Below are 13,023 nucleotides of genomic sequence, written 5' to 3'. Positions count from 1 at the left end.
AAAAAAAAAAAAAAAAAAAGAATTCCTATTCTACTTCTGCCTGCAATTTGGATATCCTATATAGTTTTTTCATGTCTGGATTGATCACATTTTCATTTTGGAATGGTAAAGAAGAAATTTACAGATAGAATCAATCAATCTATATAAATATTTCCCTGGGAATACTTTAAGTAAGAAATTGCTTCTTAACATTGATAAAGCTAGATATTAGCTTCAAGATTTCTATCAAGTGGTATGAAGCTTTTAAGAACAACTCAGAGAAAGTCTTCAGTGTTTCTAAAGATCTACCCTCAACACTGACACCATGGTGTGGCTACAACAGGCATATTTCACTTAAATTCTTAAGTGCCCAATTAAATAACATGTTAATATGTGTATGTCACTTAGAATGGAGGCTCTTAATTTCTCTTTAATACCTTATTATTACTTCAGACAAAAATAAAACCAAGATGAAATATTGAATATTGAAAAATTGGTTTTAACCAGGCAGTGGTGGCACACGCCTTTAATCCCAGCACTTGGGAGGCAGAGGCAGGCGGATTTCTGAGTTCGAGGCCAGCCTGGTCTACAGAGTGAGTTCTAGGACAGCCAGGGCTACACAGAGAAACCCTGTCTCGAAAACCAAAAAAAAAAAAAAAAGAAAGAAAGAAATTGGAAATTGGAAATTGGTTTCATTTTTTAGCTCAGTGATGCAGCACTTGCCCAGTGTACCTAAGCCTTCAGTTTTGGAGGGGAAAAAAAAATCCACAAACAACAACCAAGAAACACATCTGATCTGACTTAAAATAAAACATATTGCAAGTTATTTCTTACAGTTAGAATATGTGTCAGATAATAGCATTATTGACCTGCCTACATACCTCAGCTAAGGCTTCACAAGTAGGACTTGCAGAGCTTTGAATTTTGCAGGAATTTATAGCTTTAATTAAAATCATCTGTATATTTATCTTATTTTACAAGATATTGGTTACTTATAAAGATAACAGCTAATTCTATAGGTGAGCTTGCACTTAAAATTAAAGGCAAGTTTTCTTGAATGTCATCCTATTTAACATATGTATAAACTTCTCCTTAGATGGATTATTAAACCTGACACACACCTGAAAAAAGAAAGAGTGAGTGAATCAGCAAAACATCACCCAAGTTTCCTACTCTGGAGCGCCTGGGATGTTAGGCAGTTGTGTATAGTTACTCTCTGAAATAGACAAAATGAGTTTGTGTTTGCTGTTGCTGCCCCTTTTCACTACTGTGTCCAGCTTGATGGTGCTGGTTCTCTAGGGTGTTGTCCCCACTCTGACCTATGTGAAGTCATTCTCTACTGCTTCTAAAATATCAGATAGCACGCTACAACTATAGTTGTCAACTTCTCTGATAATAGGTGTAATCTACTTCTAGGGACTATATTGTCTAAAGACAATAAAAACTAGGACATAAATTTCTGAGATACAGTTGCTGAGTGTAAAGTAATACATATTATTTCATTAAAAATAATAAATTATTCATTTAGGAGTTAATACAAGTATGGTGATTTAATTTGAATAAAATTGAGAAAACATGAGTTATTTAACTCACAATATAGTTAAAATAAAGTGAAATTTTAGTTAAGAAACCTTGGTGTGAGTCTAACCAAGCAAGTGAAAGATCTGTATGACAAGAGCTTCAAGTCTTTGAAGAAAGAAATCGAAGATCTCAGAAGATGGAAAAATCTCCCATGCTCATGGATTGGCAGAATTAATATACTAAAAATGGCCATCTTGTCAAAAGCAATCTACAGATTAAATACAATCCCCATCAAAATTCCAACTCATTTTTCATACAGTTAGAAAGAGTAATTCTCAAATTCATCTGGAATAACAAAAAACCCAGGATAGTGAAAACTATTCTCAACAATAAAAGAACTTCTGGTGGAATCACCATCTCTGACCTCAAGCTGAACTACAGAGTAATCCTGATTAAAAAAAAAAAACAAAAAAAAAAAAACAAACCTGCGTGTTATTGGTACAGTGACAGGCAGGTAGATCAGTGGAATAGATTTGAAAACCCAGAAATGAACCTACACACCTACAGTCAATTGATCTTTCACAAAGGAACTAAAACCATCCAGTGGAAAAAAGACAGCATTTTCAACAAACGATGCTGGTTCCACTGTTGGTCAACATGTAGAAGAATGCAAATTGATCCATTCTTATCTCTTTGTACAAAGCTCAAGTCCAAGTGGATCAAGGACCTCCACATAAAACCAGATATACTGAAACTAATAGAGAAAGTAGGAAGAGCCTCAAACAAATGGGCACAGGGGAAAATTTCCTGAATAGAACACCAATGACTTATGCTCTAAGATCAAGAATTGACAAATGGGACCTCATAAAATTGCAAAGCTTCTGCAAGGTAAAGGGCACTGTCAGTAGGACAAAATGGCAGCCAACAGATTGGGGAAAGATTGTTACCAGTCCTACATACAATAGAGGGCTAATTGTCCAATATATACAAAGAACTCAAGAAGGTAGACTCCAGAGAACCCAATAACCCTATTAAAAATAGGGTACAGAGCTAAATAGAGAATTCTCAACTGAGGAATACCGAATGGCTGAGAAGTACCTAAAGAAATGTTCAATATCCTTAGTCATCAGGGAAATGCAAATGAAAACAACCCTGAGATTTCACCTCACACCAGTCAGAATGGCTAGGATAAAAAACTCAGGTGACAGCAGATGCTGGAGAGGTTGTGGAGAAAGAGGAACACTCCTCCATTGCTGGTGGGACTGCAAGCTGGTACAACCACTCTGGAAATCAGTCTGGAGGTTCCTCAGAAAATTGGACATAGTACTACCTAAGGACTCAGCTATACCACTCCTGGGCATATACCCAAAAGATTCTCCAACACATAACAAGGGCACATGCTCCACTATATTCATAGCACCCTTATTTATAATAGCCAGAAGCTGGAAAGAACTCAGATGTCCTTCAGCAGAGGAATGGATACAGAAAATGTGGTACATCTACACAATGGAGTACTCAGCTATTAAAAACAATGACTTCATGAAATTTAGGCAAATAGATGGAACTAGAAAGTATTATCCTGAGTAAAGTAACCCAGTCACAAAAGAACACATACTGTATGTACTCATTGATAAGTGGATATTAGCCCAAAAGTTCTGAATACCCAAGATACAATTCACAGACCACATGGAGCTCAAGAAGAAGGAAGACTAAACTGTGGATGCTTCAGTCCCTCTTAGAAGGGGGAAAATAATCATAGGAGGAAATAAGGAGACAAAGTATGGGGTAGAGATTGAAGGAAAGGCCATCCAGAGACTGCCCCACCTGGGGATCCATCCCATATACTGTCACCAAACCAAGACACTATTGTGGATGCCAACAAGTGTTTACTGACAGGAACCTGATATAGCTGTTTCCTGAGAGGTTGTGCCAGAGCCTAACATCTACAGTGGTGGATGCTCGAAACCAAACATGGGTCTGACCACAGCGTCCCCAATGGAGGAGTTAAAGAAAGGGTTGAAGGAGCTGAAGGAGTTTGCAAGCCCATAGGAAGAACAACAATAGGAACCAACCAGACCCCGCACCCCCCCCCCAGAGTTCCTAGGAACTAAACCACCAACCAAAGATTACACATGGTGCGACCCCATGGCTATAGCTGCATATGTAGCAGAGGATGGCCTCTTCTGACATCAATGGGAGAATAGGCCCTTGGTCCTGTAAAGGCTTGATGCCCCAGTGTAGGAGAATGCCAGGGTGGGGAGATGGGAGTGGGTGTGTGATGTGGGGGAGCACCCTCTCAGAAGGAGGGGGAGGGGGGATGGGATAGGGGGTTTCCTGAGGGGAAACCCAGAAAGGGGATAACATTTGAAATGTAAATAAATAAAATATCCAATAAAAAAAAGAATGTCAATGTTTCTTACAGAAATCTCTGGCTTTTGTTACAGATCACCCAAATGCTAAGTTGCATAAATGTTGATGGGTTGCTTGGGTCTTCAGAACTGATTCAGCACTGGCTCTGTTTTCTTTCAGCCTCTTCCCTGGTGGTACCACTCCTGAGCTCCACAGTTCTCTCTCAGCGACTGGCCAGCATTCTTCTTTCCTTGATGTCCACCTACTTGCTCCTAAGCACGGGGTATAAACCTTTTTCTAATTAATTTTTTTTCTTTTCTTTTGAGAATTTCATGAGTACTGTATTTCCATTATTCCCTTGCCTTCCTTCCCCACCACCAACTCCTCCCCGTCCCTGCTCGCCCTCAAGTTCATGACTTCTATAATTATTATTATAAATATATATGTATAAACTTTTCTTAAAATATAATTTCAAAATATAGTTGCAAATTTTAAATGCTAAATTGATATTTCTTCTTCGGTAGCTAAGCTTGGAAATGAGAACGTTCTCTAAATCTTGATGGATAAATTATAAATATTTTCTATTCTACATGTGAGTAGATAACTTGGTCTATAAGTTGCTTTATTTTTCTCATCATTTTCATATTATTGTCTGTCATCTACTTTTACTTGAAGTTGGTAAAGTTTTATTTAATTATAGTGTTAGGAAGTCCTGATGTGCTGTGTCAGAATTTTATGTCTTAAAGAGATTTTAAGAAGGATTTTTGTTGTATTTTTTAATGCATTTTTTTTCATAGTGGTATGATTTTTCTTCCATTAAATAACTTACAGCTAGAAATAAATTTATCTTCAACACACAACAGCATCATCACTTAAAAAATAAGTAACTGTTGCACTCAAAAAATAAGTAACATTTATTCTAAGGCAAGAATGTAGCAGACAAGTAAGCAAAGAATTTTTGTTTTCAATTAGCAATAATCGAGCCTCTGATAACCCTCATTGGCCATGATACTGCCACTGTGCAAAGCTAATAATTTTTGAAGTAAATTAAACAAATTGTATGTTCACAGTTTAACTCTTAGTTTAAAGTTTACATCCATAACAGCTTTTATCATCTGACCTTAAAAGGTCTGGACAATCAGTGTGACCTTCCCTTTGTCATAAGAATAGACTTCAGCTCTGGTACATGAGATTCTTTTCCTTTCTAGTGGCAGAGCTGTCTTGTGACTCTGATGTTGGGGTGCAGGTCACTGCTTTTCTAGTTACAGTCTCAATCCTTCTTGGTCATTATTGGTATTAGTAGTGTTGGGTTTTCTGTGTATAAAAGATCACAGTCCCCAGTTTTGTTTAACTGGAGATACTAATAAAACTTCTTTTAAAGAAACCATCTTAATTATCTGTTAGTGCATGTAGATGGATATGTAAAGGAAGGCATGATGATACCTTATAAAGCTTGGGCAATCCTCTAATGATTCTGAACATAGTAAACTGTTGGGTGAGCAGAGCTTGCAGCAGACCTCATGTAAAGCTGCTCAAGATCCTGAAGTGCACTTCTTGTCTGGTTGCTTCCCATTCCATGGAGCAAGCAGTTCAGGATCACTCATTCATCTCCCCACCTCCCACCCACTAACTGCTGACCTGATGTTTACAAGTGCTATGATGAGAAATTCCACCACAGTAGTCCCTAGATACAAAGCAAGCAGAGTTTGACTTTTTTAAAAAAACTATTACCCATAGATTAGTTTAAAGCAGTGGTTTTCAACCTGTGGATTGCAACCCCTTTGCGAGGGCTTGACTGACCATTTTGGGAGGTTGCATATCAGATATCCTGCAAATCAGAATACTTATATTGTTATTTATGACATTAGCAAAATTACAGTTACAAAGTAGCAAGAAAAATAATTTTATGGTCACTACAACATGAGGACCTGTATTAAAGGGTCACAGTGTTAGGAAGGTTGAGAACCACTGCTCTAAAACGTGAGAAGGTAGACAAGAACCAGTGTCTAGCATAGACCAGTATGGCTTCTGAAGATAACAACTATAGCCAAGGACAATAGGCCATTCAGTACAAGGAAGACTTTGCACTTTGTTAATTGTAGCTTGTTTGTGGCTTTGTTCCTTGAAAAAAAATTATTTCTTTAATATATTTTCTTTTATTTATTTATTTATTTATTTATTTATTTATTTATTTATTGGTTTTTTGAGACAGGGTTTCTCAGTGTAGTCCTGGCTGTCCTGGAACTCACTCTGTAGACCAGGCTGGCCTCAAACTCAGAAATCTGCCTCTGCCTCCCAAGTGCGCCACCACCGCCCGGCCTTTAATACATTTTAAAATGTACTTTAACGAGGTGTAACTTGGGTTTGAAAGCTTGTCCAGCATGTGCTAGGCCTCAGTACTACTAAAAGAAAAAGACAAAAGTTTTCATTTCAACCTGGTTATTATTTTAATATTAAATTTTGTTTTTATTTTTGTTCTTATGTGCATTGCAATTAAGATAATTCTCTTAATAAAAGAAACTTGAGAGTATTTCCAAAAGAGTTAATTTATTTTTTTCTTAAAATTGAAATTCTCTGGGGCTGGATTGATGGCTCAGCAGTTAAGATTACATGACAAGACTTTAGTTCCCAGCATCAACATTGCCTGGGTGGGGAAGGGGGGACTTACAGCTGTTCTTACCTCTAAGTGATTCAGTGCCCTCTTCTGGCCTCTGAGGGAACTTGGATGGATGACCTCATACTATCATGAAAACACATGCATATAAAATGAAATTTCTCTTATAAATTACTTTTTTAAGATTTATTTATTTATTTGATATATATGAGTACACCATTGCTCTCTTCACAGACACCAGAAGAGTGCATCAGATCTCATTACAGATGGTTGTGAGCCACCATGTGGTTGCTGGGAATTGAACTCAGGACCTCTGGAAGAGCAGTCAGTGTTCTTAACCACTGAGCCATCTCTCCAGCCCCAAGAAATCTCTTTTAAACACTGAAGGTTCTTTCCTTTTTGTTTTAGAATAGGATCTCACTGTGTAGACCAGAAAACTCAGAGATCTGCCTGGCTCTGCATTAAGTACTTAAGATTAAAGGCATGTGCAATTAAAAAAGAATTGAAATTTTCTTACCAAGTAGATTTAAATAAAGAATCTGACATTGATTTGGCATGAACCCCGAAACATTCCTCTGAAATTGAGTGAAGGCTATTTTATAGGCTCCATGTTGACTTTGAAGAGAAGAATTCTTGCTGTGCCCCCCCACACACACACACACCTGTTCCCCTACAGACAAACACACTAAGCTCACTGTGTAGTTCTTAATTCCTCTTGCTTTGGGCTCCTGAGTGCTGACACTCCAGGCATGTCACCAAGCCCAGTTTGTCATTTGAATTTGAATTTTATTTAATTTTTATTCTTTAGAACAAATGATAAACAGAACAGACAAATTGAGTAAACACCAGTTAACTTTTAGCTAAAACATGGGATCTTGATCCAAATTAGATTCAGCCTAGAATTCACCATGGTGCTACCACAGGTTATTTTCCATTAAAATGATCTTACAAAGCTATCTAGGGTCCCAGGTCTGAATCTCTCTTTGACTCTTAGCTGTTTTTCACATGTTTACATCCTGTAAAGCTTCTTCCAGTGGACCTGAACATCCTCAGGGTCTGAAGCCCTGGAGACTGCAGACAGGAAGTGGAGCCCTTCTCATTAAGGGGCCCACGCATCCTGCTTTGTTTGTTTCTTTTTTGTTTTTGTTTTTGTTTTTCATTCACCCTGACTGACATTTGTGGGACACAGCTATGAGCATATGACAAGGACATTATGAAAACTATCCTCAGTTGCTTTAATAAAGAAATCTTGTACTTTGTTTGTTTGCTTTAAATCTTGAAGTATGTGAGAATCTAGATGTTCTTATTCAAGAATGATAAACATAATTTGAAACTCATTAAATTTTCCCACATTATTGGTAACATTTTAGAATAAACAATCCTGTTATACTAATACCCTTCAAATTAAATATGCAAAAGTTTTTAGTCTATATAAGAAATTAGAGGCTAAAATCTTATCATTTGGGAATGACATTGTTCTATTAAGAGATCATACATAGAGGTTTGCTTGAGAAAATAAATTTTTTAGATTAAGTGTGGTAATTTTTTAACAATCACATAATGTTTTGGCCCTTTTCAGGTTCAAAGGAATGCATAATAGATTTTTTAAATGATGGAACATTTTTAAGATGTAACTCTAAGCACTAGGGAGACTGAGGCAGGAATTGTGAATTTGAGACTAGCCAGCACTATATAGTGGGAACCTGTCTTTGAAACCAAAGGTTTCTTATCTTAGATTCTCTTCTTGTTGCTATGATAAATACACTGATAAAAGCAATTTAAGGAAAGGGGTTTATTCTGGAATACAATTCCAGGGTATGGTCCATCACAGTAGGGAATTCAAGGTGTCAGAAGCTTGAAGGTGCTAGTCACATGCATCCATAATTACCAGTCGAGAGTCATGACTACATGCTAGTGCTTATTTGCTTCTGTGCTTTGTGCAGTTCCCTACAGAGAGTGGTATACCTGCATTGACATGATCAAGATAAGCCCTCATAAGATGCTCATAGGCCTAGATCCCAGCTGATTCTAGATTCTGTCAAGTTGACAATGAAGGCAAAGGATTACACAGGGAACATAGAGTCTTCTCTATAATGCACAGTGGCCTGGCTTCAATTCTTGGCACTGCAAAAATTCAATTAATAATAAAAAAGAATAATATACTTTATTCTTAAATCTCAGAAATAATTAAATCTTAGAAATAGAGCTGTGTTGGAAATTAAGAGCATAAGGAAAAAAGGAAGGAGAGTTTAAATTTTATTGTAAGTAAAAAAAATTAGTTCTTAATATAGAGGAATTTATCCTGTAACTTACCTTGGAGACAAGTATTAAAACATGTTTCCAGTTGTCCATTTAATGGTCTTCCAAGACTCTCAAACAGATTATCATAATGACATCAAATCAAAAGCAGGAAAGTTCATGACTAAAATCAGAGTATTACTGCTGAGTATGACCTTACTAATGAAAGCATTAAGAGACATCATTCAATGTCAGAATCTGTATTTGGCTTTGAAAAAGGTCTTAAAACAGTGTGGTCTAGTCACGTAGGTTAGTAAATTCCCTTAGCTTCTTACCCTTATTCCTTATAAAACATACAAACTTTGTAGTTCATCACTGTTTTGGACAAAATAGAGGTATTCTCTGGTGAATATTCAGACATAGTAGATTCTTAAAATAAGTACAGCTTTATCATATTACAAAATCAGTAATAGTAATCTTAAATTCTAACAGTGCATCCTTGATTTAATGAATAAGAAAGATTCATTAGTAATCAGCCCTGAATTAATGTTATACAAATGAAAGCTATTATAATTCTTGAAAATAGTTTGTCTGTTAAGTTGTTAAATATTTCCCTTTGACATTCTGTTTACATTATCCCTTTGCTTAACAAAATATAACACAGATCCAAATGCCTTTTCAGCACATTTCAGTCTGTCCAAGGCCAAACTAACTGATTGCAACTGAAAGTTCAGTGTTTCATTGAACTCTCTTCAAGCCCACAATGACATTTTATTGATCTTTCCTTATTAGTTTAGATTTGCAGACTGTGTATGAAATATTGTTTTAGGAGATAAAGTCTCATAGAAGGACTGTTTCTACCTGATCTTGTCTGCATTTTAGAAAAGGGCCATATCTCTGAAGTACTGAGAGGTGTTTTACGGTTGTGCATTATTAGAAAGTACGATGTTCACATACAGCTGGAAGTGTTTGTAAGAGTCATGGTGCCATGGGGCTATATCCATAGCTAGGCAGTTAAGAGCACTGGCTGCTTTATTTTCAGAGGGCCCAGGTTCAGTACCCAGAACGCATATATGATATTAAGAACCTTTTATAACTGCACTTCCATGGGATTCAGAGCCCTCTGGCCTATTTGCGTACCAAACATCCATACATGTTAATGCACGCAAAATACTCATTTATAGAAAACAAAAATAAGCAAATCTTTTAAAAATCATCCCCTGCCTTTTCCTGGAGTATGCACTTCTGTCTCTTGATTAATCAAGTTTTTTTTCTTTCACTTTTCAGCATCCTGAGCACTAAGCAGTCAAACCAAGAGAACTGTTATTGTAATGCAGGCCCTCAGTGGAGCTGTTCATGGCTATAAAATAAGAATTAGGTTTTGCCATGTTACAGTAAAAGCTGGAAAGTTGATTTTATGGGTTAGGAACTGAATAGACTTTGAGCAGTGGGTCAGTGTCATCAACCACATGTAGAATAGTGGCTGAACTAAACCTTAAATAATGGCCAAGATACAGGTATTTTAATTTTTTCCCCAGTGTTTTAAGTCATTGTAACAAAACAAACAAGAAAAACAAAAAAGAAGTTAAATTTTTGTTACATCAGTTCAGATAGAGTAGAGGAAAGGAAGGTGGTTAACTGTATTGTTCAGGTTCTGGTATTTTTCTAACTTTAATTTTGTCTTTTAACAAGTAATTAATCATAGTACATAAAGGTTTTTTTACTTTTTTCTACTTATGTTAGAAGTATTTTCTTATGTGGATCATATCTTCCTCTACCATTTTAGTAGATGTATAATATTTTGTGATATAAATATACTTTAATTTATTTAGCTGTTTCTCCATTTTTTAAAAATATATTATTATTTGATTTTGAGACAAAGTCTCAATAAGCTCAGGCTGGCCTCAAACTCACTATGTAACCAAGGATGACTTTGAACTTTTGATTCTTCAAGCTCTACCTCCTGATTGCTGGGATTGTAAGCCTGCGGTACTAACATTTCTAGTTTGTACCATGGTGGGGATGAAGCCAGGATTTCATTCATACAAGGAAAGCACTCTAGCAACTGGGCTACAACAAGCTACAAGAAATGTGATTTGAATCATATCATACTCAGTAATTCTGAATAATCTTTTCAAATAAGAATATCAAGTACAATTTTAATGGGCTATAAATGACTGTATATATACAGTTTTCTGCATCTTTTGCTAATGGCGTTTTCTTGTGTGTATGTTCATATCCTAGGACATCCTACATCCTAAACACTGAGTGATTATATATATTTTCTCAAATGAGGAGGTTTCTGCCCAATCTTAAGTACTTTTGTTTTATTGTTGTAGAATTGAATTTTGTGCCTTTTGCATTTTTATATCTTGGAAATGGTATTCAATAGTAATAAGTAAAGCAAAGTTACATTGTGTTCTTTTGTTTTGTAGGTTCCAATCAAGTTAGTTATTCTTTCACTTCTTGTGAGCTAGACCTTTATTTTATAGTAGCCAGATTCTGTTCATACTCTAGGAGGCGTATTAACGTGCATGTGCAGTCAAAGCATCATAGTATGTGCTGGAATAGAGCACTTAGGGACCATGGAGGCTTACCTCAAGTTAAAGCACAAATAGAGCACTTAGGGACCATGGAGGCTTACCTCAAGTTAAAGCACAGGGATTTTGGAAAGGGCTTGTTACCTTAAGTACTTCCTTTTTGTTTTGAGTCGACTGTTCTCTAACTTACAGAGGTACATGGACATTGTTGATCACTGTCCTGTGAACATCAAGGCCTTCACTCTTTATTGCCCCACTGTACACCTCTTTACAATGGAACTCATAGTGGATGTGTCTTATTTCTTTAGAATTGGTGTTCTTTGTGGCTAGTGAATATTTTTTAATCCTTGACACACAGCATTAGATGGCCTTCTGCGGTGGTGTTTCTATATACAGAGCATAAGAGAAGAGTCTCTATTTCAGTGTACTTTTGTCAACACTGTTTTTTATGTTGACAAATGTGAGTAATATGGCATCTCATTTTGTTTTCATTTTCATCTCAGTTATTGATATAGCCAGATATATTTTCATGCATTTCTTAGCTCTTTTGTTTTCTCCTCAGGATTTGTATTTCTATATCAAACCTGCCTTTTAAGAAGGTTGGAATATCTGTCTCACTCTTATACACATATTACTGATTATACCTCCAAAGTTATCTTTTTTTTGGAACTCTGGAATTTTATTTCAGTTCCTATTTTTTTCAGCAAAAATATTGGTTGGCATTTGTTTTTTGGTCAAGTTTAGCCTTTTACATTTGTCTTTGTCTTTTCATTTTCTTTTCTTTTTTTTTTCTATTATGGAATGGTTGCTACCTACTTTAGGAATGATTTTAAAAAAATATTTCTACTATTTTAAGCATGTAATTATCTTAGTACTTAATGAAGTTCAAAAAAAGATGCTATTAAAGTTCAAATTTAAATGTATTTTTCCCACCCTTGTCTGAAAAACTTACAGATTTTGAAGTATTCCTGCAGTTACTTTTTAAGGTTTATTTCATTTTTATTTTATTAGTATGACTAATATGTTCACATATATGCACTGTGTGTATGCCTGGCACCTCAATAAGCCAGAAGAGGGCAACAGATCTTTGGAACTGGCATAATAGATTACTGTAAGCCACTGGGTGGGTTCTGGGCACCAAACCTGGGTCCTGAGGAAGAGCAGCAGCTGCTTTTAACTGCTGAGCCATCTTCCCAGCCTCCCATCCAAATGATGTTAGGAATGATTTCTAGTTTTGACTTTCAGCTTTCTTTGTTAGTGGTTTCAGTCTGTGTTCTCACTTCCTGTCTCTTAGGTATGAAGCTCTCTTTCCTTTAGTGCTGTCCTGTTTGATGTTTGTCTGGATACACATGGAACAAGAGACTCTTCAACAGCCTGGTGTTTCCTGTAAACAGAAGGTAGCTCTACAAACCACTACTGCTTTGATTTGGGTATAATAAAATAATTCACCAAGCTACAAGGATGTTATTCCATCAAAAAAATTTTCTCCTTAAAATTTTAGCATTTAAAAAACTTACCAAATTTTACTTTGCATTAATAATTAAGGTAAGTAATTAACACATGAAGGAAACTTTCACTTATAACAAAACACAGTTTACAGTTTGGCAAGACATGTATGTGTTGGGCTTTTCCTAGAAAATTACTGAGAATCAGATCAAAAATATTGATCGATAATATCAATATTGGGTGAGCAACACACATCAGGGATAAAAGTGCTTGGCGCTTGATAACACACTTGATGATCTGTGGTCCAGTGTCGGGGGCAAGAGAGAGGGGGGGAGA

General features: G+C 36.2%; 1 protein-coding gene and 1 non-coding gene across 11 annotated transcripts in view; one reads left to right on the top strand and one right to left on the bottom strand.

Moving 5' to 3' along the window:
* Positions 1-13,023, top strand: part of Pign (phosphatidylinositol glycan anchor biosynthesis class N) — a 128,914-nt gene that overhangs the window by 76,853 nt on the left and 39,038 nt on the right. For all 10 annotated transcript variants that reach the window (XR_004121240.1, XR_004121239.1, XM_031379807.1 and 7 more), the window contains 2 exons: positions 4,030-4,132; positions 12,536-12,638. Coding sequence is in view for 8 of the 10 variants with exons in the window: in XM_031379807.1 (XP_031235667.1) it covers positions 4,030-4,132; positions 12,536-12,638 (206 nt within the window). In the remaining 2 variants the exon portion in view is untranslated. The remainder of the gene's footprint in view (positions 1-4,029; positions 4,133-12,535; positions 12,639-13,023) is intronic.
* Positions 4,733-4,878, bottom strand: LOC116072413. Its single transcript, XR_004111431.1, has one exon. It is a non-coding gene; the product is annotated as a U4 spliceosomal RNA (small nuclear RNA).

This window comes from Mastomys coucha, unplaced genomic scaffold (assembly GCF_008632895.1).
Source record: "Mastomys coucha isolate ucsf_1 unplaced genomic scaffold, UCSF_Mcou_1 pScaffold1, whole genome shotgun sequence".
Lineage (NCBI taxonomy): Eukaryota > Metazoa > Chordata > Mammalia > Rodentia > Muridae > Mastomys > Mastomys coucha.
This window is presented reverse-complemented; position numbering and strand designations above follow the sequence as displayed.